Genomic DNA, 26,306 nt, shown 5'->3' on the forward strand with positions numbered 1-26,306 from the left:
TTCTTCGATTCCAAAGGCATCATCCACAAGGAATTCACTCCAAACGGTTACACTGTGAACGCTGAGTATTGCGTGGGTATTTTGCATCATCTATTGGCCAGGATTCGTAGAGTTCGGCCTGAATATCGGGAACAGGGCTCATGGTCTCTGTTGCACGACAATGCACCCGTGCACAAGAGCAGGTTGGTACGACAGTTTTTGGCCAAAAAATGGATAGTGGAGCTCGATCACCCCCCATATTTTCCAGATTTAGCTCCGTGCGACTTCTGGCTATTTCCAAAACTGAAATTGGCGTTGAAAGGAATGCGTTTCGAGACCATTACAGACATCCAAAAGGCTTCGACCGCGATTTTGGAGGCAATTCCGAAACAGGAGTACCAAGACTGCTTCACAAAGTTCTACAACCGCTTCAGTGCATGTATTGACTCACAAGGAGTCTATTTTGAATAGACGTTATTTTAAACAACCAGTCCACAACGTCTTGTCTTTCATTTCTCATTAGGCACCTTTCCCACTGGACGGACTGTGTATGTATGTACGAGGCGTATTCGTAAAGTATGTATCGTTTGCAAATATTGCCGCTGTAGCGATGCACTCGCGACCGTGTGAGTTCTCGCTGACGTCATTCATCCATTAGCTAGCCACAGGCACGCGTGGGAGCAGGTCCTGCTTTTTCTTCGTAGTTTTCTGAAGGTTTGAAATGTTCAAGAAAATCAATCGGCCCGCCGATTGTGAAATCCGGTCTGTGATTTGTTTTCTCAATGCAAGAATGGTTGAATTCTTGCCTAGAGGACAGACCACCAACAAAGATGCCTGCTGTGACACATTAATTCGGTTGCGTCGTGCAATTTAAAACAAAAGACGCGGAATGCTTAGCGAAGGCATTGTGTTGCTTCACGACAATGCTCGTCCGCATACGGCTCAACAATCTCAAAATGTCATCATGTCATTCGGCTGGCAACAATTTTTCATCCGCCAACAGCCCTGACTTGGCACCAAGTGACTACCATCTCTTTCTTCATCTGAAGAAGAAGTTTCTTGCTGGTCAGCGTTTCTACGAGGCAGCAGTTCATGGATGGCTTTCGTCACAGGCGGGAACATTCTATGATGATGGGATACAAAAACTAGTGCCACGCTACGACAAATGCTTGAAGAATGGTGGAAACTACGTAGAAAAGTAGTTTAGGGTCTGTAGAATGCAATGCAAATAAAAAAAGGTACGAAACTATTTTACTTTATTTTTTACATCCTTTCGGTACTTACTTTCCGAATACGCCTCGTATGTAATATACAATCACTAATGAAGACTCAAAACTAATTTAAAACAAGTTAACACAAATGAAAATTCCAATCCGAAAAAAGTTGTGTGCACAAGGCATTACATGGTAGGCTTTAAAGCTACTCATATTAAGTACAAGGATGAAACTAAAACACAAAAAAAACTTCGTAAATCTTAAAAGAGCATGAAATTTAACAGGTCTACTACTACTACTACTATTGCTACTGAGCTACAAATGTTATTCCGAAATTATAGCACATAAAATAATGGCAAACTACACAATTATCTGAAACATTCCATGCTTGATATGATATGTAAAGTTGGCCTAATTTTTACTTCTTATTTCCAGTTATTTAACAGCAAATCTATATTTCCACTGTTACTGCATGTTTTTCACTTACCTCGTAATGCGAAATTTACAAAAACTAGAACATTTTACTCAAGATACCCTCGTTTTCTTTGGAATCAACGAAAATTTCGCTATTCCCACCATGATTTCTGCCTTGATTTTCAAGCCGGCGAGACAGCGTTGCCACATTTCCTCATTCACAAGCTTTCTCTCGCCTGGGTTCCATCTTTTGCGAATTAACTTTCCTATTAGGTAGAACAAAATGGAATGAACATTTTCCTATTTTAAGAACAGTTTTATTCTTCCCCGACTTAGAGTTTATTACAGAGGCTTGTCACTAATTGGATTTCCATCACTCTATATCTTGCGCAGTGTGAACATGGCGTGGGCAGTCTAATTTATTTCGGGGTGGCTTAAGGACAATGTTAGCCTAAAATTCGTAACTTCATGTTCACAGAAACTATTCGGTATATGAAGATGAACGTTTTACTTTGTAGTCTGTGTATTCGTTATCACTTCATACAGGTTTTCTTACCACTGTGACGATATTTATATTACTTAAATAATAAAAGCAAACAAAAATTAATATTCTTACAGAATAACCAATTGTAACAAACAACGTAACGTAGAATTCCTCTAATAAAATACATCTGTAGCTTCATATTTTCCACGTTACTTCATATAATATAAAATTGTACCTGGTCATCTGATAGTTAATACGATGTGTTGTATATCTTTTTTAAATTGTAGATTTACAGCTTTCAGATGCAATCAAAACCTGAAAATTGATATTTTTTAAACATATTTTAGCATAGCTATGAATCTCCATTAATACAGTGCTTTTGTGTGATTTCCATATTTACATTAAACAACATGTTCTTTTATAAGTGTTAATAGTTCGGAATAAAACCATTACAATAATATATTTTTTTACGTACAGCATATTCCACTCAAAACATACGCATAAATTATTCACAATGTGGCTGAAATGGTGTTTTGGTATTACAAACTTTCAGAGCTGTATGTAACATTTTTGCATACTCTTTTTAAACAGGCCTCCCCGATGGCGCAGTGGTAGCGTCGTCGCCTTGTAATCAAGGGGTCCCGGGTTCGATACCCGGTGGAGGCACAAGTGGTTCGGATCCCACTTTAAACTGTAGGTCCAGTCCCGATTAGCCTTACTGTGCATAAAGTGGACTTAAAACAACAAATCAATCAATCAATCAATCTTTTTAAACATATTTAAGACTGTCCTTTAGAGATTTACTTCACCTGAAAATTTACAATAATCTGAACTAGAAACATAGCATTCATATAATGAATCTTATAATATTAATATTCTGTGTATTGAATATGCAGCACTTGTAAATTAATTTATTACCCTAAAAGTAATTGAATCACTTAATTCGGATATTAACTATTCATGGCTTCGCCAGAAATATCTGTTTGTAGTGAAACAAAACAAGAGTAAGCTACTTGCAATAAGAAAGGAAAAGCATAATCTTACACATTTTTAAATTTCAGTGAAACACATTAGGAGTCTGGCACCCACCGTGGCTACGCCTATGAGTGTGAAGCATATTTACTCCCCAAAGGAACTTTCCCCCTTGTACCAATTATATAAATATAGTCATACTGATAAGGAACTGAAACGTATCATGTCTTTTATGAGTGAACACAATTGCCAGGTCATGCTTTTTAGTCCTTTCTTTTTCCCAGATTTGTAACACTGATAAATATTTGCACCACGCTTTCGCAGTTCAACGATCTTCACGCTGCACTTCACAGAAAACGTTTCCTTTATCGCAGAAACTGAAAATAAAAAAAATGAGATTTGTAAGCTCATAAATCATCGATTCTTAAACGCACACAATATTAGCTGTGGAGAAAAAAGAACCTTGTCTTCAGCGTTAAAGTACATTAGTAAGAATATAGCGATATTAATCTGGCGAATTTTAGTGTCAGAAAAAAAAGATACAATGACAAAATCGTTGGTTGAATGCATACGGATTTCTCACATTTTTCTTTAAAGTTTTCTACGTACCGACACATTAATCACCACACCAAAATAACGATTCGTACAAACAATACGAGGGGCGTTCAGTATGTTCTATACCGACTACATTTCCCCCTTTAGAAGCATACTGTTTTCATATTTCTGGAAAAGGATACCTTATAATGCGTAGTATGTTGGCCGGGGTTGTTAAAGGTACCAAACCCATACATTCTAATGGGTTCCACAACAGGACCGGAACTTTTCTCGCACAATTTAAATTCGGTACAATTTGCGTGTTGTTTAATTTCAATACGGAACTTGGACCGTATTCAAATTGATCCGGAAAAAGGTTACTGGACCGAATTGAATTACTTCACAGATAAAAGGTTATTTACGGTTCGGAACCCATCTACGCTTGCTGATTTTCTCTACTGGACCGGAATTGAATTTATTTAAAATTCCTGGACCTTTAACAATCCTCATGGTGGACAAGGGCAGGCTTGTTTCGCCCAAAGATGAACGCATCAGGATGTTAAAGAGTTAGTAAGGGCCGGAATGAGAATATGTGGTAAGAGATTGGCAACGTTAAGTTTTTTAAAAATTATTCTTCCATTTGTGCCAATCTTATGAATTTATATTACATTAAGCATGAGTTATAAGTGTTTCAAATCGATCATAACATTTATGTTAGGCTTGTGTTTTGATGTGCTGTTGCATATTGGTAATAGTATGGTTGTTATGAGGCTTTTATTGAAAACGAGTATAACGTAAGTGTTGATTAGAAATAGATGTATGCATATCTCCATTGGAAAAACATATCTTTACTGATTTTCATCCACAGGAAACCATTGTCAAGGAAAACCAAGTGATGCTATGCTCCGTATCAAAGCTAGAGTAATACAAGGGGTAACAAAAAGTTTTGCCTGTTGAGGTATAATTTCTTTAGTAATGGAAAGATTGAAACAATGAACATACATATAGTTTGCCTGTAGTGTACTCTACTCAGAGTTACCCTTCCACGCAGTTGTCATCACGTTCGATGCATTTGTGCCAGCCCTCAAAACCAGTGTGGAAAAATTCCACAGAACACTCCCTGCCCCACTGTTCAAAGCTGTTTTAACCCCTGTAGGTCCTCGAATCTCATGCCACGAAGCACAGACTTAGCTCAGACTTAAGTAGTTAAGTTCAAAGTAGGAGAAACTGAAAGTGTGGACATGACAAGAAGTGACAGGCCATCAACGTCGTTGACCGACGACAACCGCCACAGGGAGGATGAGCTCATTCGAGAGGATAGACGCATCACCATCCAGCAAATTTCTGATGCAGCGCACATGTCCTATGGGTCAGCACATGCAATGATTGAGAGTTTGTGATACCATAAAGTCTGTTCTAAGTCTCTGCTTCGTGACATGAGATTCGAGGACCTACAGGAGGTGAAAACAGCTCTGAACGGTGGGGTAGGGAGTGCTCTGTGGAATTTTTCCAAATTGTTTTTGAGGCCTGGGTAAAACGCTCTCTCAAATGCATCGAACGTGATGGGAACTGTGTGTAAGGGCAACGTTAAGTAAAGTACACTACAGGCAAACTGTATGAATGCTCATTGTTCCAATCTTTCCAGTATTAAACAAATTATACCTCAACAGGCAAAACTTTTTGATACCCCCTCGTATAACACCTCTCTCTAAAAACATTTCATCAAAGTTTAGTCCACTTTATGCAAATATAGACTTATCGGGACCGGAAGCAACTACAGTTTGAAGGGAAATCCAAATCAACGTTCAATGTTCCGCCACCTGGGATCGAACACCGCACTCGTTGATTACAATGCAAGGCGATAGCGTTACCACTACGCTATCGGTCAAGCCTCATCGATTTCTATCCTCATTTTTCTCTCTCTCATCATCTTTAATCATCAAGAAGCGAGAACTACACCTTCACCAATTAGCTGGATTTTTCTCAGGTTGAAATTGAGAAAACATTGTGTTAGAATTTGGTTACATGTAAGATACTCAACAAACGTGGTATGTATGAAACTAGGAGGCGCTCAAATTAACGGGAACATGCAATTAGCCTAGGATTGTACTGGCTGTGAGTGCAGACGCCAGAGCCTCGTTAGCCTTCAATGCAGTCCAGGGTGAGAGAGAGGTTGAGTTAACCCTTACACCCCGGTTTCATTACACACCAGGAGCGTATATTCCAGGCTAGTTAGGCTATCTGCGAAGCCTGAACCCTAGAAAGTAAAATACGGAAGATAATGGCGATTCTGAAGTTGGCAACCTGAATTCTTAGAAGTTGGCAACCTGAATTCTTAGGGAGTTGGCAACCTGAGTTCTTAGAAGTTGGCAACCTGAATTCTTATAAGTTGGCAACCTGAATTCTTATGAGTTGGCAACCTGAATTCTTAGGGAGTTGGCAACCTTAATTATTAGGAGTTGGCAACCTGAATTCTTAGAAGTTGGCAACCTGAATTCTTAGAAGTTGGCAACCTGAATTCTTAGGGAGTTGGCAACCTGAGTTCTTAGAAGTTGGCAACCTGAATTCTTAGGGAGTTGGCAACCTGAATTCTTATGAGTTGGCAACCTGAATTCTTAGGGAGTTGGCAACCTTAATTATTAGGAGTTGGCAACCTGAATTCTTATGAGTTGGCAACCTGAATTCTTATGAGTTGGCAACCTGAATTCTTAGGAGTTGGCAACCTGAATTCTTAGGGAGTTGGCAACCTGAGTTCTTAGAAGTTGGCAACCTGAATTCTTAGGGAGTTGGCAACCTGAATTCTTATGAGTTGGCAACCTGAATTCTTAGGGAGTTGGCAACCTGAATTCGTAGGAGTTGGCAACCTTAATTATTAGGAGTTGGCAAACTGAATTCTTATGAGTTGGCAACCTGAATTCTTAGGAGTTGGCAACCTGAATTCTTAGGGAGTTGGCAACCTGAGTTCTTAGAAGTTGGCAACCTGAATTCTTATAAGTTGGCAACCTGAATTCTTATGAGTTGGCAACCTGAATTCTTAGGGAGTTGGCAACCTTAATTATTAGGAGTTGGCAACCTGAATTCTTAGAAGTTGGCAACCTGAATTCTTAGAAGTTGGCAACCTGAATTCTTAGGGAGTTGGCAACCTGAGTTCTTAGAAGTTGGCAACCTGAATTCTTAGGGAGTTGGCAACCTGAATTCTTATGAGTTGGCAACCTGAATTCTTATGAGTTGGCAACCTGAATTCTTATGAGTTGGCAACCTGAATTCTTAGGGAGTTGGCAACCTTAATTATTAGGAGTTGGCAACCTGAATTCTTATGAGTTGGCAACCTGAATTCTTATGAGTTGGCAACCTGAATTCTTATGAGTTGGCAACCTGAATTCTTAGGAGTTGGCAACCTGAATTCTTAGGGAGTTGGCAACCTGAGTTCTTAGAAGTTGGCAACCTGAATTCTTAGGGAGTTGGCAACCTGAATTCTTAGGGAGTTGGCAACCTGAATTCGTAGGAGTAGGCAACCTTAATTATTAGGAGTTGGCAAACTGAATTCTTATGAGTTGGCAACCTGAATTCTTAGGAGTAGGCAACCTGAATTCTTAGGGAGTTGGCAACCTGAGTTCTTAGAAGTTGGCAACCTGAATTCTTAGGGAGTTGGCAACCTGAATTCTTATGAGTTGGCAACCTGAATTCTTAGGGAGTTGGCAACCTGAATTCTTAGGGAGTTGGCAACCTGAATTCTTATGAGTTGGCAACCTGAATTCTTAGGGAGTTGGCAACCTGAATTCGTAGGAGTTGGCAACCTTAATTATTAGGAGTTGGCAAAGTGAATTCTTATGAGTTGGCAACCTGAATTCTTAGGAGTTGGCAACCTGAATTCTTAGGGAGTTGGCAACCTGAGTTCTTAGAAGTTGGCAACCTGAATTCTTAGGGAGTTGGCAACCTGAATTCTTATGAGTTGGCAACCTGAATTCTTAGGGAGTTGGCAACCTGAATTCTTAGGGAGTTGGCAACCTGAATTCTTATGAGTTGGCAACATGAATTCTTAGGGAGTTGGCAACCTGAATTCGTAGGAGTTGGCAACCTTAATTATTAGGAGTTGGCAACCTGAATTCTTATGAGTTGGCAACCTGAATTCTTAGGAGTTGGCAACCTGACTACCGTTGAGATGGCAACGTGGCTTCCTTGAAGACGTCAAGAATGAGCCAATCTTCTCCCTTCCTCCATAGCCTAGGACCAGGTGTCATAGTGAGCTAGTCCAGGTCTTAGACTCAGCATACGCCACTGTTACACACATACGCATATATTAATTAATATTTATTGAATCATTATGTATGAATAACAGTTCAACTCGGGCCTCCCCTATAACGCAGTGGTGCCGCCGTCATTTTAATGAAGGAGTCCCGGGTTCGATTCCCGATGGAAGCACAGTGGGCGGCGGTTTGGATTCCACTTCAAATTGTAGGCCCTGTCCCAATTACTCTACCTGAGCACAAAGTGAAAATAAACAACCAGTTTACCAACTCGATTTTCTTGTGCAAAGTGAGTGTGAGACTGACAAAAAAAAAGTGCAATTCTGTAGTTTTTTTTCGTCTTAGACTTGTTACAGTAAATTGCTATTTTTAAACGAACACTATTTTTGTTTGTAGCAAAAATACAAGCACACGGCCCGTGACCTTGAGGTGCGCGCGCAACTGTCTGCCACTGCTGAACCGATGCGAGAAAGAGATCGCTTCGGCTTCTCAGTGCATGTCTGCAGGGGCTGGTTTTTGTTCAATGTGTAGCGAAGAAATGGAACGGTTTTATCTAGATATTATTGAATAATCATGTGATTATAATGACATAATATATTGTTACGTTATTGCATGAAGCAATGCTTCAGTAGCTTACATTGTATGCACGCTCGTAAGGGAAACTGTGGTTTAGTGGGGATAACTTCTTAGCATTAACGTTGGTGAAAGTACATTAGAAACAGAACTCTCAATCAATGAAGAAACAAAGTTGAAAAATATAGCGTGGTGAGTGTTATTTGTCGCTTTAAAATTATAAATAATACTCTATAAATCCTTAGTAAAAATATACGATTTGAATACACACCATTTCTTAACATGCCTATTTTCTCTGAATCCTTCCAGATCTTCATACTGCTTTGGTGTCAATAAACATCCTCCAGGTAGCACCACTGTTTCCTGTGGTTTTCTGACTTGAACCGCATCATCTGTAGAAAATGTGACTTGGCTCCTGTTGCCTGAAAGACAGAAATATAAAAGTGAAACCGTGATTATCAATCCCGGCGTATCTCCAAGTTTTCATTTTAAGTTTGTTGTGCACAATGACATACTGGTGGCAGGCACGTATCCAGAGGGGGGGCTTAGGGGGCTCGAGCCCCCCCCGAAAGTTTTAGGTTTTCACTAGATAAAATGAGATTTTTTGTTTCTTGTGATGTGAAATAAAATAATGTGATAATAATTTAAGGAGAGAAATAATTATCGAGGCAAGACGGAGAATGTTCCGTAACCCTGTTATTGATAATAGCACGTATCCAAGATGGGGCACAGGGGGCTCGACCCTCTCCCCCACAAAATTTTTCAGTTAACGTTAGATAAAATTAGGTTTTTGGCTTCTTGAATAATGTGAAAATAATGTAAGGAGAGAAATAATTATCGAGGCAAGATGAAGCATGTTTTATACCCCTGTTATTGTTAATAGCACGTATCCAAGGTGAGGATGAGGTGGCTCGAGCCCCACCAGTCAGGAAATTTTTCAATTTACACTAGATAAAATTCGATTTTTGGTGTCTTGAATAATATGAAGATAATAAATTTATAAATCTGAGAGAAATAATTATCGAAACAAGACGGAGAGTGTTCTATAACCTTATTATTGTCAATAGCACGCATCCAAGGTGGGAATGAGGAGGCTCGAGCCCCCTTCAGGATTTTTTTCTGTTTACACTAGATAAAATTAGGATTTTGGCTTCTTGAATAATGTGATGATAATTTGGGAGAAATAATTATCGAGACAAGACGGAGAATGTTCTATAACCCTGTTATTGTTAATAGCACGTATCCAAGGTGGGGTTGAGGTGGCTCGAGCCCCCCCCCCCCAAGGATTTTTTTTTTATTTTACACTAGATAAAATTAGGTTTTTGGCTTTTTGAATAATGTGACGATGATTTAAGGAGATAGACAATTATCGAGGCAAGACGGAGAATGTTCTATAAACCTGTTGTTGATAATATTGCACGTAAACTTTTCTTGCGCTTTCGGTGTTGTCGCAGCGCACTTGAGCACTATGTAGAAACTTGTCAGTATTTGGAAGCTGCACAACAAAGGTAGCGCCACACGTAGGGCGATTCGTTGTAATTTCTAATCTCTGGAAGGCGGGAGAGGGTACGTTCTTGAATGAGAAAATGAGTCAACTACTGGCAATATTAACGAATCGTTTTATCTGCGGAACGTTCTAGAATATAATGAGGATATAAATACGCAGATTCAATTTTTCGGTTGATCTGTATAAAGAATTGGTTAATGAGATTTCACAGGTAAGTGTGACAATTCATCAGTCGATTGGTGATCAGATCAGTCAGCGTCCTCTGGTTGCTTTATAAGATTTAGTGATTCGAAAATGAAGACATTGACGACAGCAGAACTTCCGGGGCCTCAGTGTAGTGCTAGTTTGGTTCGAGCGCCGAAGAGATCAAGGTCTCTCTCTCTCTACAGTGAATATTTCAGCAGTACCGGATATTGGAGTGGTTTATTAAAACAGAAATAAGCTGCATAGATCAACTGAAAACCAAAGTTTTGAGTTATGATTTAGTTTCTCCAGAACTAAATTTCGTATATGCAGTCCGAGAATTTCATGGTATAAAAAATACTTTTGTTTAAGCCTACTGGGTTGGAAACACATTCCAACACTTAACTACCACAAAGAGACAGCCAAAAATTTTATGAACGTCGAGAAGAGAAAGCAAGATGTTGCATATGTAGACATTTTAGGTGGAAATTGCAGGCTCTACCAGGACCCAAATCAGGGCTCTACCAGGACCCAAATCAGGGCTCTACCAGGACCCAAATCAGGGCTCTACAAACTGAGCCATCCTTGACTTCAACCGATTATTCGTTAAAATGTCTACATAGTACATGTCCTGTGTATATCAAATCGTAAGGTGTTGCCTGATGTCCTGTGTATATCAAATCGTAAGGTGTTGCCTGTATAGTGAACAAGCTCAGAAAATATAGGCGAGAGAAGAAAACTGAGGAGCATTCCCACCGCTTGAGGATAATTTTTTTCTGTGGTCAACAAGAGCTACTACTTCGAGGTGACAATGACAGTGGCCTAATAAGGGAGATTTCACACCGTGTTGCCTGAAGATTAGGTTTGTGTGGCCTTTTGTGTCGCTACAGTGTGAAACGTTGCTGTTCATTGGCCCATTCCAATCGACATGTATCGCGTGTCCCTTCGGTCTGAAACCTTCCTAAGTCTTGAAAATCCAAGTCACAAGGATGGGAAATTAGGGCCTTGTTAAGGTTAGGTGTGAAAGCAGGCAGACGACAGCACCCTAAAGGATCATATCCAAACCTGCAGGAATAACGCATCTTACTTCAATCTCCAATACGGAATGATAAAAACTTCTGGTGAGTTGATTTTAAAAAATGTGTCAGAGATAAAGAGAGGCGTGTCCAGGATTTTCGGAAGGGAGAGGGGTTACGCATACTATTTTTGGTGGTCAGTCCTGATTTTGCCATTTTTTTCCTGTCTTTGACATTCTTCTTTTTTTTTTTAAAAAAAAAAAAAAAAAATTAATACTGGGTCAAATGGGGTTATGACCTCACCAAACCCTCCCTTGGGCACGTCACTGGAGATAAATGAGTAAGCATTTGATCATACTGGGAGACGAAAAATTAGATGTGTTGGGAACGGAAGGGTTTTCACTGTGCATTAATTGTTTCGTGATCCACCTGTATTCGAGAAGACTTCCTTTGTTTCGTGCCGATATATGACAAGACAGCAGAAGCTGTGACAGGCATTTTTGAACACTTGTGAGTGCTAAGGCCTTAATCTGAACAATTTGGTGGGTTTCGGCTTTTATAAGAGCTGAAAAAATGGGAGGACAAGACACGTTAGTGGTGTTCAGGCTCGAATCAGAGAGAAATATTTGAGAGCTGTCTGCGTCCAGTTCGCAGCCCACAATTTGAAGCTCGCTTTGTCGATTGGATTGTCCATCCTGCGCATGTGTAACAGCTTCGTAAAAACACTCAAACACACCATAGACGTTTTTATGCCTGATGAGAAGAAATGGACAAACACACATACTGAGATGGTTCCGGCACACAATGTTAATGCATGGAAACAGAGGAGTCGAGTGGTAAAAAATGTTCCGATTTCATGTTCTGATTAAAATGACAGCCTTACAGTGGCGACGATTAAGGGATAGTTGCTCCCAATTTTATATTTTCTTGCCTCAACATTATGGCCTCTTAATGTTAAGCCTTGTCTACCAAGAGAAAGTAAACTTTGCTTCCAACGCCCTCCGCACCCCCCCCCCCGTTTTGGAACCCAATTGCCACCACTGGTCTTGAACATACAATTGTGAGGTTCTTACATCCCTTAAAAAAATGGTGTTGAGCCCCCCCTCCCCGAAAGGAATTTCTGAATACGTGCCTGACTGGTGGCAAAGTTAATGGATCACTAGAATGTGAAACGATGAAGTGATAGGCTAGTGTTGCAATATGCATGTATTAAACACATGAACAAGAACAATCTCTAAGTAAGGATGTTTTATCATAACCTGTGGAATGTGGAAGTCGTTAGTGCCATCAGACTGTTGGATGGCAAATTTAAGTAAAAAAAAAAAACAGGCCAAGCAAGAGAAACTGTCGGTTAGTCTGCATACAAGAAGAAAGTCTTTCAGTGACTTATTAAATTTCATCAAATTACATTGTAGAATGTACTATTTACATTGAAATTTTTGTCTATATTGTTAAAAATAATATACTGACATCAAAATTATCAAATGGCTCATTTATAACACCGGGCAGTGGTTATAATTCATGTTATTGATTGATTGATTGATTTGCTTTATGTTCCTTGACATTTTGTGACACTTTTGGCTAATTTGCAAAGACGGGGATAAGTGATGATGTGATCAAATTGATGAATGGACACTCACACGCATCCATGCCCAGGCCGGAATTCGAACCCGGGGCCTCTGGCATCGAGGTGCGATGTGCTAACCACTCCGCTACGGGGGGACGGTATAATTCATGTCATGCATGATAAGTACCATCAGTATTTTCTATATATCTGAAGCCAGAAACTGTAATGGGTTTATTGGTTATGAAGAAGAAAGCAACGGACATTAGGAAATGCACACTGTGCTCGATTTCGTGTGTTCAGTTGTGTGACATAGTGCAACACTAGCGCATAGATTTCGTATTCGTTTCATGGATACATTCACTTTCTACCGTGGTCACGTCATCATAAGAAAACCATTCATCTACCCAATTTCTATACTTCTAATAAGCTTGATTAATGATTTCAAATGTGTTCAACGAGGTACATCTACAATATAATTTTCTTATATTGCATCTAAATTTAAAACGTATTTTCATTTTAAACGTACGCCTACATTTTAAATTGAACATTTTCCACAAGTGAACTTTAATAATCATGAAATAACATTTCACAACGCACATGTAAGTTTTTCAATACCTGAGAGACGTTTATTATACTTCTTAAAATATGCAAAATATTTATAGTTAAATATATCGACCCTTGTATTGCTACTCAAACATTTGGCAGAAATAACTTACACAATCTGTTTCGAATACTAAAAATATAATTCACCAAATTCTTCATTGCTGATAAAATTTATGTGCATATACTAACCATTTGGCAAAATAAACAAAAAAACACACTGCAAAACATGATGCAATTTTTTTGTACGTACAGTGTGATTCATGAGTATTACCGTGCAAATTGTCCATCACTATTTTCATTAATTTTTCTCTTATATCCTATGTGTTTTTAAGCGATGGATTTTTATGTATGCTGGTGCAGAAGTTATCAACAGCTTATTTTGCGTTTTCTTTTAATTCTCGAAGCTCGTATTGGATCAAATAAAGTGCACGAACATGGTGATGGACAATTTGCACGGTAATACTCATACTCATAGATCCCACTGTACAAGATTTAAGTTCCTTCTTAGCTTTATTTGGTCAATTTTACTCAATTTGATTGACTAATAAATAGTTTGCAATAAACAAGCAAATATAAAGAACTTTAGTCGTTGATGTGATGTACGAGGGTCGGCTGGAAAGTTTCTGGCCTGACCCAGAAGGAATCATTTTTGGTTCATGAAATGTTTGTATGTTAGAGAGTAGTCTTTATATGGATACCCTACGAGGTTACATGTTCTAATGTTGAGCCGTTCCTTTTCAGCAGGTGGAACTGTGAGCCAGGATTTAGCCATCTGTGACTGAGCAGCGCATCGCCGATCGTGCAGTGATTCGGTATCTCTTCCTGAAGAGTTGGACGGCCAAACAGATTCATGAGGACATGCAAAACACCTTACAGGACAATGCCCCATCCTATGCAACACTGAAGTGGTGGGTGAATGAATTGAAACGTGGACGACAGTCCCTCAGTGATGGACCTCGAACTGGGCGCCAGCGGAGTGCTTCCACCGACGACAACGTCTCGGAAGTGCATGACATGATCATGGCGGATCGCCGACTGACGCAACAAACTATTGCAACACTTCTAGGCATTTCGAAGGAGCGCGTGCATGTCATTATTCGTGATCATTAGGAAATGCGCAAAGTGGCTGGGCATTGGGTTCCACGAGACTTGACATTTGACCAAAAACGCACACGATTGAAGCTCTCAGCTGCACATTTGCAACGCATGCGTGAAGACTTTCTGAACAGGATTGTGACTCAGGATAAAACATGGTGTCATCATTTCGACCCAGAGAGAAAACAACAGTCCCGAAAGGGCAAGCATTTCCGCACGGAAACTTTTTTTTCAGTGGGTCAGAGAAACTGGAGCAACGCTGGGAAAAGTGCATTCAAGTAGAAGGGGACTATGTAGAACGCACATAAAATTTCAGGTCGCTACCACATCTCCTCCCCCCTCAGGCCAGGAACTTTCCAGCCGACCCTCGTATTTTAATTTTTTGTTCCATATTCAAATTAATAATTCGATCAGCACCATCATTTTGTTCGCAAGTGATACATTTATGAAGACAGAAGAATTATGTTTGGCCTCCTACTTTTTTTTTAGAAAACATACTAATTTCATGAATAAAATACGCATCAGATCCTACTATAGCTTTACACCAATTTGGTGCGTACTTAAAGCACAAATTTCTTGCTTTATTTAAATGCTTTACATGGAACTCTCATCTTATTATACTACTACTAGATAAAAAGAGAAAAATATTTACCCATTAGATTATTCGGAGACTCCTCCAACCAATCGAATGCTACAAAAGAAAAGAAACAGTTTTTTACTGTAACATGAAGTGTATCTACATGCAACAGTACATATAAAGTAATAATTTTATACTGCTAAATAGATTTAATTGATCTATTTACTTTGCGTTCCTGCCAGTTTTGGTTAATTCCCAAGATGAAGATGAAGTAGATGAAGGAACAATTACAAAAACATATGGATGGAAGACAACACAAGACAATACTGGTCATGGGTTCAGACGCCAGAGCCTCGTTAGCTTTCAAAATGCAGTCCATAGAAATGGAAGTGAGGTTCACATTTGGTTATACTGTACACAATTGTTAACTTTTGTATATGAGCACTCAAATTATGCTTATTTTAATTATGCTATTGATCTCAAATATACGTAAACGTTCACTGAATTATTACTTCTAAGTTTTAACTGAAAATAAAAACACTATAGGATTGTCATAACCCGTGGCTTCACGGAACTTAATTTATCCAGTACATTAGTTGACCAAAATTGATCTATATAGTTCTGGTATTAGGGTTGAGTTGTTGTTGTAAGCCCACTTATAGGCTAATCGAGACTGGATCTACAGGCAAAAGTAGAATCCGAACCACTATGGGCCTCCGCCGGGTATCGAACCCGGACTCCTTGATTACAAATCCACGACGTTACCACTACGCTATCGGGGAGGACCGTAGGTCTGGTAGATTCCGAGATGCTGATGGTTGACGCGGATAGACAGTACACGTGGAAAACGATGCTTCCATCAGCTTTGCTGATCGGTACTCTAAAACCGGTTTTCACAGTTCATATTCATAATATACCTGCTTATTTATATAATTACACAAATATTATAGCAATATGGCCCTGAAGAGTACTTGCACTAATGAATTCTGAAACTTATAACCCAATAAACGTTAAACTGGCAACTAAAAATAAAGATAGTATGTACAATATTTGTTCACTAATTGTACTTGAATAGTGCATATTTATTAAGCTTGCTTGCATTGATATAATTAACATACTATTTATAAGTTCATTTTCTTCGTTATGCCCAACATTATTTTCGAATTCCAATCTTTGAATTTTGTCATCCAAGTTGTTAATCTAAGATGCGACACCTAGTGTTGAAACGTGAAATGCAGACAAAAGCGAAACTACGTGACTTCCCAAATGGGTAGAAACAGGTTCTTTAGCTCTTGCTAGAAATGGGTGGTGCAATTAAAATATGAGGAGCATTCGCTAGGGTGAGGCCGTGGCCAGTAAATCAGGTTTTAGCTGCACAAAAAAAGACAAGAAAGATAAAATTCACTTTCATTGAGCGAAGGTCAAGTCGGAATGCAGTTTTTCGACATGTAGATGAGAAGAAAACACTGTTCGCAAGTCTGGAACGTGAGGTAAATTTTGTTTGAGAGTTCGGATATTCAATGTCTACCATTGGATTGGAATGAATTGCTTCATCTCATGACCATTCCGAGCCAGTTATGGCGCCAGAAAAAGTCAGAGACAGAAGAGCGATAATTTCTGGGGGACTGTCACAATCAATGTGTTCCTAAATAACAAAAATCCGTACTTGAGCTAAAGAAGTGTTTAATTATCTGATTTTCTTTCCTTCCGTACTGTGCAAAGGATAACCGTGAAACCAATCTTAAAAGTACTGTATTGAAAGTCAAGAAAACGGTGGTCTACTCGTAGCAAACATTGGATTTTATTTTGATGTTGGGCAGAATATTACTCTGGCAATTAACTGATGAATTGAAGACTAAAATTGGTGAACGCTGTAAGTGCCAAAATAATTCAAACACCGTTTTCCACGATAAACTGTGAAATGTGTCATGCTCTATAATGTGGTAAACATGAAAAGTGGCTGGTAGCCCTCTAAGTAGTTCAAAGGGCGTGTAAAGAGGTCACTAGTGTGAACGTTCTTACGGGCTGATGTGCGGAACGATGTGATTTCCAAACACTTTCGCTTTTGGCACTTACAACGTTTACCACTTTTAGTCCTCAATTCATTTATAAGCTGAGTGAAAATAATGTTCTCAGGGTGGAACGTTTATGCAACGTTTGTGCTGTATGCTGCGTTAACGTCAAGGGGTATTCCAGAAAATATTAGAATATTTGTGATTCTTTTCTCTTTTAGGAATTTTTATCTCTGAATCTGTTTTAAATGTTATGTGTAAGACAAGGTATGGACATTTAAGTTTTATTATTTTATTTATTTCAACTGTTATGTGGTGGTATTTATACGATTTTCCTTTTTAATATATCCTTTACTATTGTTGTGATCATTATATCAAGACATCATTTGGTTCCAGTGGCGGCGATTGGGCTCCAAAAACTGGGTTGGCAAAGGCAGTATATTTCCCTTTGTAGATAAGGTTTAGCATGGTGCGGGGGCAAAAGTAGCGAAAAATGGGGGGCAACTGCCCCCCTCTAATCGCCGCCACTGTTTGGTTCTCTGCCACAATGTACTTGATAATTTCGCTTCTAGAATACACCTGCACTAACAAGACTGTTTACACACTGTACACCATCCCCTTTACAGCGATAGTTTTCTAGTTTATCGCATCGTGTCGCCACCCTTTCAAAGCCGGCGTTCGAAAGAGGCCAACAAGAAAACCTGGCTCTCCATTACACCTTTCTGAAAGGCGGCGTGATCCTTTGACTCCACAATTAGTGAGCGTTTCGCAAACCATAAAATTCCCCCCTTCAGACCCTAATGACGGTCACGTCGCTTCAAGAAGTACGAAGCCAATGGTCGTTAGCGAATTCTGAAAGCCACTCGGAGCGAGGTCTTGTTTTGCGAAAGCTCTTCTTGATTATTTCATTAGCGTTTCTTGGAGTCTCCAAAAAAACTGATCCGCATTTTGTCCATGGGTCATTCGTTACACGTTATCTCCCGTTGCTTCAGCTTCAGAAGAACCTAACTGATAAGCCTGTATGCTCACTCAATGGAAGACTGTGCAGAACCAAGTGTAGCTTGTGTCTGGCAGTCTGATTGACCGTCAAATTCTTTGCAGTGTTGCCACACCCGAATATTATCATTATACACCTAGATAAACTGACTTGAGTAATTTAGAAATATGTAAATTTCGTCCAAAATCCAAAGTCTTTTACTAATCAGAGAGCCCTTGAAACATAAGGAGGGGTGTGGCTATAGCAGGCGCCTGCCTATATCTCTCGATTCCTAGGTGGAAGACAAAGTAAATACTAATTTAAAGAAACAATATCTGAGCCATGTTGTTATCATAATCATTATATTAAATACAGATTTATTCGGATATTTTTCAAATACCACACTGATTACGGTCTATTCGTATTGTTATTATTGTTCTTATATTAATTATTATTACAGTCTTAGTACATCTGCAAAATATTCTCGATTGGAGGCTTGTTGGTCTATTCGATTTGACTTCGTTATTTGGCGTCGCTTTTCTGCCACATTCGACTAATCGCGACGATGAGGATCAGTGATATGATGAAATTCATGAAGGGTACTCACAAAGAACGCCCATGCTCAGGTCGGGGCACCAGGGACCCCTGACGTTGTGTCGCCCCAGTCAACACGTTTTTTCAAGAACAAAAATGTTCAATCTGTGTTATACGAATTAGTGTTGAAATTTTTTATTTTAAAAATGTTACATTTCTTACTATAAAAATGTGTTATTGTTAATACCTCTGTAGATAAAGAATTGTTTAGCTTAATTCTTGCAGAGATGCTGAAACTATGGATATGTAAACAATCATGTAGTTACCTTGGGAAAATGTAAACAAATTTTTGATATAAAAGAGCAAGACTTTTGTAAGCCAGCGGGACATTCTCCTGGTTGCTGCAAGGCTGATGTTTCAGGGGACGTTGGGGAATATCTTGCTTAGTAATTCGGTTCGGCTGGTGTACTTGTACTCCAGGTTGGTAGATATTTCACAACCCAACTCTGAATAAGGTGTTCTCCTGCATCATCAAAAGACCAGGGTTATAAACTACGGTACAACTAATAGGTTTAGGCCTACAAGTTGTATCAGCTAAATTGTCTGTTTGAAAAGTGTTTGTATATCGTCGGAAGTTCAAATAAATCTCTGAGTAAAAGATCTGAATGATCTTTCATTTCAAACCTACATAGGTAATAATTAAAAATAAATCCTGCACCACAGACCACGCAAGGGCTTGGTCCTACTAACCCTAAGAAGCCTTTGACACGTCCGATAAAAAGGGTTGTAACCGACTAACATAAAGCCCTAAAGGCAGAAGGTGCGTGTCAACGTCACAGCGCGCTGTGCTAACTTACTTTGCCCCGGTTGGGGGATCATTTCAATGGAACCCGACAGTAACGAAACTCGAAATAAAACACATACACGAATTGTACTCGTTTTGTACCGAAATGTACCACAAAAATTTAGTTTTGTACCAAGTTCCTTATACCAGATATAGTATACCAAAATACCGGGTTCCAGTGAAACGATAAAACCCCGACAAACGAATTTCGACGTTCTTATGATGTCATCGAATTGTACTCGTTTTGTACCGAAATGTACCACAAAAATTTCGTTTTGTACCAAAATCCTTATACCAGATATCGTATACCAAAATACCGGGTTCCAGTGAAATGGTATTTTCGAATTTCGAAAATTGAGGTTCTGATACTGCCATCGAATAGTACTAGTTTTGTACCGAAATGTACCACAAAAATTTCATTTTGAACCAAGTTCCTTATACCAGATATCGTATACCAAAATACCGGGTTCCAGTGAAACGATAAAACCCCGACAATCGAATTTCCACGTTTTTATGTTGTCATCGAATTGTACTCGTTTTGTACCGAAATGTACCACAAAAATTTCGTTTTGTACCAAAATCCTTATACCAGATATCGTACACCAAAATACCGGGTTCCAGTGAAATGGTATTTTCGAAATTCGAAAATTGAGGTTCTGATACTGCCATCGAATAGTACTCGTTTCGTACCGAAATGTACCACAAAAATTACGTTTTGTACCAAGCTCCTTATACCAGATATCGTATACCAAAATACCGAGTTCCAGTGAAACGATAAAACCCAGACTATCGAATTTCGACGTTTTATGATGTCATTGAATTGTACTCGTTTTGTACCGAAATGTACCACAAAAATTTCGTTTTGTACCAAAATCCTCATAACAGATATCGTACACCAAAATAACGGGTTCCAGTGAAATGGTATTTTCGAAATTCGAAAATTGAGGTTCTGATACTGCCATCGAATAGTACTCGTTTTGTACCGAAATGTACCACAAAAATTTCGTTTTGTACCTAAATCCTTATACCAGATATCGTATACCAAAATACCGGGTTCCAGTGAAATGGTATTTTCGAAATTCGAAAATTGAGGTTCTGATACTGCCACCGAATAGTACCCGTTTTGTACCTAAATGTACAACAAAAGTTTCGTTTTGTACCAAGTTCCTTATACCAGATATCGTATACCAAAATACCGGGTTCCAGTGAAACGATAAAACCCCGACAATCGAATTTCGACGTTTTTATGATGTCATCGAATTGTACTCGTTTTGTACCGAAATGTACCACAAAAATTTCGTTTTGTACCAAAATACTTATACCAGATATCGTATACCAAAATACCGGCTTCCAGTGAAACGAAAAAACCCCGACAATCGAATTTCCACGTTTTTATGATGTCATTGAATTGTACTCGTTTTGTACCGAAATGTACCACAAAAATTTCGTTTTGTACCAAGTCCCTTATACCAGATATAGTATAACAAAATACCGGGTTCCAGTGAAACGATAAAACCCCGACAATCGAATTTCGACGTTTTTATAATGTCATCCAACTGTACTCGTTTCGTACCCAAATTTACCACAAAAAATCCGTTTTGTACCAAGTCCCTTATACCAGATATAGTATACCAAAATACCGGGTTCCAGTGAAACGATAAAACCCCGACAATCGAATTTCCACGTTTTTATGATGTCATTGAATTGTACTCGTTTTGTACCGAAATGTACCACAAAAATTTCGTTTTGTACCAAAATTCTTATACCAGATATCGTACACCAAAATACCGGGTTCCAGTGAAATGGTATTTTCGAAATTCGAAAATTGAGGTTCTGATACTGCCACCGAATAGTACTCGTTTTGTACCGAAATGTACCACAAAAATTTCGTTTTGTACCAAGTTCCTTATACCAGATATCGTATAAAAAAATACTGGGTTCCAGTGAAACGATAAAACCTGGACAATCGAATTTCGAAGTTTTTATAATGTCATTGAATTGTACTCGTTTTGTACCGAAATGTACCACAAAAATTTCGTTTTGTACCAAAATCCTTATACCAGATATCGTACACCAAAATACCGGGTTCCAGTGAAATGGTATTTTCGAAATTCGAAAATTGAGGTTCTGATACTGCCATCGAATAGTACTCGTTTTGTACCGAAATGTACCACAAAAATTTCGTTTTGTACCAAGTTCCTTATACCAGATATCGTATACCAAAATACCGGGTTCCAGTGAAACGATAAAACCCCAGTAGACCAGGTGCACCGGTTCAAGAACCGAAAATGGGGCTCCGTGGGGCTCGCAGTGTTGCCAACTCCTTACCCGAAAAAATCACCAAGGTTTTTGGGTCTAACCTAACCTAAGGCAAAGAGTTGGCAACACTGCAAAGCAAGCCTCAAGCAGTGTTGCCAACTTGTTCTTGACCTATTTTTTATTTTATGATGTTTTATGCACTAAACTAACCTACAATGAGAGTAGAGTAGTGGCATGGGTTCGCCAACCGAAAATGGGGCTCCGTGGGGCTCGCAGTGTTACCAACTCCTCACTTGAAAAAATCACCAAGGTTTTTGTTTTTGGGTCTAACCTAACCTCAAGCAAGGAGCTGGCAACACTGCTTGAGGCTTTTCTTGCAGTGTGGCCAACTCCTCACTTGAAAAAAATCACCAAGGTTTGTTTTTGGGTCTAACCTAACCTCAAGCAAGGAGCTGGCAATACTGCTTGAGGCTTGTCTTGCTGTATTGCCAACTCGGGCAAGGCGTAGCCTTTTGGGTGTATGTTAACCTCACAGTGTTGCCAACTTGGCGTAGCTTTTTACGCTGTATAATTTTTTAGCTTTTTTGTGTGTGAGTGTATATGTGTTACCAACTCGGCGTAGCTTTTTGGGTGTATGTTAACCTCACAGTGTTGCCAACTCGGCGTAGCTTTTTGGGTGTTAACCCCAGTGTTTCTAATTCGGCGTAGCCTTTCACGGTGTATAATTTTTTAGTTTTTTGAGGGGGTTTTGCCAATCCATCCGAAGATTCCACTATATCTTTCACTGGCTAAGCTAACCTACAAATAGTGGCAGTACTGACGAGGCTCGAATTATTATTTGAGGCTCGAATTATTATTTGACGCTCGAATTATTATTTGAGGCTCGAAACGAATCGCTAAATATAAAATAAAATAACAATGCCTATGAACCTGTTTGGCTTCAGGAAGCAGGCTATGGAGGCATTCGCCCAAAGTGCACCGTCGCCACCTGCGAGCTTGGACCTGTTGCCCTCCCTATTGTCTAAACTCAATGGTTTGTTGATTATACACTTGAATAGCATCCTGACCCAGTACGACGAGGATGTGGGCAACACTTTCTACATATTCAACAACAACTTGAATTATTACCAGTTCCCCATCTCTGGCAAACTGCAGTTTGACATGAATCCCGAGAATAAAGGAGAGTTGCCAACATTTTACTCGAAAAGTCACCAAGATTTTTGTTTTTGTCTAACCTAACCTAAAGCAAGGAGCTGGCAATTCTGCTTGAGGCCTTACAGTGCATAAAGCAATTTACCAACCTACTGGTATTTTTGCCATAGTTTTTTACAAAAAAAAAGAGAGAGGGAAGAGTTAAACAACCGGCAGTATTGCCAACACCTACCTACAGCTTTTTTACTTGGCAAGGGTTTAGCCAATTTAACAAGGAGTGCCGGCAACAAATATATACTGCTGTAAAAGAGAAAGAGATGGATGGATAGCAACACAGTATGTGTGTGCGTGTGTGTGTATAATATGTAGTATTATTAACTAGAGTGTGTTGGCAACCCATCTGCAACTAAAAAAGATAGAGATACCTATTGCTGTAAGATAAAGAGAGAGACTAAGCTGGCAACAGTGGTGAGCGAATATGTATTATTTCCAAGTCCTGGGCAACACTGGCAACATCAATTGCGGTTCAGTGTTGCCAACTCACCTCAAGAATATTTCACCATATGATATTTTACAGGCGAAGCTAATCTACGAATGGGAGTTGGCAATACTGACTAGTGGAGGTAGCCAGGGCTGCGTCCGAATTAGCAACAGATGTTACCTAGAGCGCTGTTCCATCTGGGACTCAGCCAATCTCTGTTGTCTGAATTTGCGGTAGACGTGGAGTTGGAGGGAAGAGCAGAGAGGCGCGACAGATGCATGCTTGAACTTGCTGTGACGCTGCGCTTGGCAGCCATATTCTAACTTTCTCTTTGCACAGACAATATTTACTGATTAGAGGATGTAAAACTCAGTTATATTTTAATATTTTATCGATAATACTGAATGCAGAAAAATTGTAAATGATGAAATAGTGTGTTATATTTTTAATATGAGTAGTAAATAGGTGGAAATTATTGTCATGTTTGTTTGCGCCCCAGAGTGCGGTGGGTGAAGTTTGGGGCTGATACCTGGCGGGAAAAGTGACAGCCGTACTACAAGGGGACATGCAGATTTGGATGACTTGGATGTGACTTCGACGGCATGTGAGAGCAATGGGAGAGAACGGGATGGAGTGCTTGCCAATCCGGACATGGCTTTTTCTCTCGGGAACGATGTGCCACACACACATGCGCGCGCCTATTTATCTATCATGGGTAGATCATGTTCTGCGCATTTATTTGTTGCGCTGACACAGCGTGATGAGTAAATGCTTTTTCTTATTTTTGAAGTATGAATGTATTTTATCGTAATCTTCCAAGTCTTGGGGACACCAATGTTTGTATATCGCGATTTTTGTAAACCTCTCTCGGGAACAATGTGCCACACACACACACACACACACACACACACCAACATTGCTGTAAGATGAGGAGGGAGAGAGACCTATAGCTGGCAACAGTGGTGAGCGAATATGTATTATTTCCAAGTCCCGGGCGCCAATGTATATCGGGATTTTTGTAAACCTCTCTCGCGGGAACGATGTGCCACACATGTGTGCGCGTGCTTCTTATTATTTTTGTATTGTGATGCAAACAAACAAATAATATTTTTTTTTTATTTTTTAGGATTTCTGGCCTCTATAACCTCGCCAGGGTGCGTGGGTGCTCAACACCAGTTCTAACGGTCATAGCTAACAAAAGCCTAATGCCTCTGTAGAGTTTTGTGAGTTATTATTTTTTTTAATTTGCGCATCGAACTAACTTATATTGGATTTTGATCGTAGTGTGCAGTGTTAATTTGATCAGAGGTGCCTTATTGGCTGGATTGTTGTTATTCTGCAGCACTGTTGAGGTGAAATCCAAATTGTACATGTGCTTGTCGAAATGTTTTTGTATGCGTGGAAGAGTGTGCTTGGACCAGTAGGGAAATTTATTTTTCGCACCGAGGTCTGTCGCGAAAGTCTTTGTGCTTGAATTATGCGAGAGAGTTGTTGTCGAAGATTTGTCCAATAGGAGTTGGCAACACTGACTAGTTGCTTCACAATTTTTTTTGTTTTTTAAATATATGATATTTCACAGGTGAGGCTAACCTACAAGTTACAAGTTGACGGCGTAATCTTCTATAAGATGATAAGTATGCAATAAGATGAAGAAGATGCTAACTGGCAATAGCGGTGTTAATGTTTCTAGCTTTCTACCCCCTCTCACCGGGCTTCCTCCCTCTTATGGTGCAGTGGTATTTAAGGATTCGATACTTGCACAAGTGGTTTTTGAAACTGTAGGTCCACCCCTGATTAGTCTTACTTACAGGGGACTCTTGTAAACACTACGAGGACGAAAAAAAGCATATTTTTGTTTTTCTACATGTATGTATGTATGTAATGCGATTTGTGTGGGGGTCAAAATTTTGAATTTATGGCTTAATTAATCTGCATGAATGCTTAATGTTTGATTTTTCTTATTTCTAGTTTGATATGAGATATACACAATTTTATTTTTTGAAGTACAGTTAATATTACCTAGTTTGGGTTAAGCTGTAACATACAACTAGCGATCGACACGACCACCTGACACACAGACAGAGAGAGTGTGAGTAAATTCAAAGTGTGATTTATTGTGAACTAAACTAACCTCACTTACCTACCTACATATAGTCTTACAGGTAACTCAAAAAGCAGAAAGTAGTACATAGCATGACAAGTCGATCTATCGTAAACTAAACTAACCTCACTCGCCCATTCACATATAGCCTTACAGGTGACTCAAAGGCAGAAAGGCAGCTATATCACTTGTAAGGGCCAACACACAAGATCTATTGCAAACTAAATTAACCTACGACATAAGCCATGGACACATCTTCCAGATAGGGTATAAGCAACTCACCTCTTGCAATTGTATAACGAAAAAATTAACCTACAGCTGGCAACACTGTTTGAGTTGCTTTCGACGAGCCAAACTCAAATAGGCTCTACAGCTAGAAGCTTGAAACATATATCTTCGCAGAGTATGCCAACTTACCTTATGTAAAAATATTACCTAGTACAGTTAAGCTGTGACATACAACTAACGATCGACACGACTACCTGACACACATACGGAGAGAGTGAGACAGCTTATACGCAATATATTCCTACACATGTACTGGGTTTAAAAGGTAATTTGCAACAACTATTTCACTCACTCCCTATCAAAATCTTCTAACCATATGTTTTTGATACTTGCTGCTAGAACATGGTGGTTTTAGACTGTAAATTCAACCCGATTATTCTATTTGTGCATGATGCCTGCATTTGGAATATTTAATTTTTGGCATACGGTATTTTGCGTGCTCCAGTAACCTTGCGCTCGATTCACGGAAGCTATGACGTGTATTTCCTGTTTCGCGAACATGCGAGAATTTTTCACAATAGATAATATATTGCAAGAGCGAGTTGTTTGTGTATATAAATCTAGTTTTGGAAATAGACATGAATATAATGTCAAAAATTATTGCATAACTTAAAAATATTGATATTTATTGCACTAGCAAAGGTAAATGTGGAATGCCCCGGCCCCCCCTCAGCTGTTAGGTTAAACAGCATAA

General features: G+C 39.3%; 1 protein-coding gene across 1 annotated transcript in view; it reads right to left on the minus strand.

The window, feature by feature from the left end:
* Positions 1–679: 679 nt before the first annotated feature.
* LOC145981616 (WAP four-disulfide core domain protein 1-like) overlaps positions 680–26,306 on the minus strand; it is a 270,697-nt gene continuing 245,070 nt past the window's right edge. Inside the window, exons 3-5 of the mRNA XM_083114989.1 lie at positions 15,041–15,079; positions 8,689–8,839; positions 680–3,440 (exon numbers count right to left, since the gene is read on the minus strand). Coding sequence (XP_082971115.1) covers positions 3,389–3,440; positions 8,689–8,839; positions 15,041–15,079 — 242 coding nt within the window. The 3' untranslated portion in view covers positions 680–3,388. The remainder of the gene's footprint in view (positions 3,441–8,688; positions 8,840–15,040; positions 15,080–26,306) is intronic.

The sequence above is a fragment of the Lepisma saccharinum genome, chromosome 29, assembly GCF_977018435.1.
Source record: "Lepisma saccharinum chromosome 29, izLepSacc3.1, whole genome shotgun sequence".
Taxonomy (NCBI): domain Eukaryota; kingdom Metazoa; phylum Arthropoda; class Insecta; order Zygentoma; family Lepismatidae; genus Lepisma; species Lepisma saccharinum.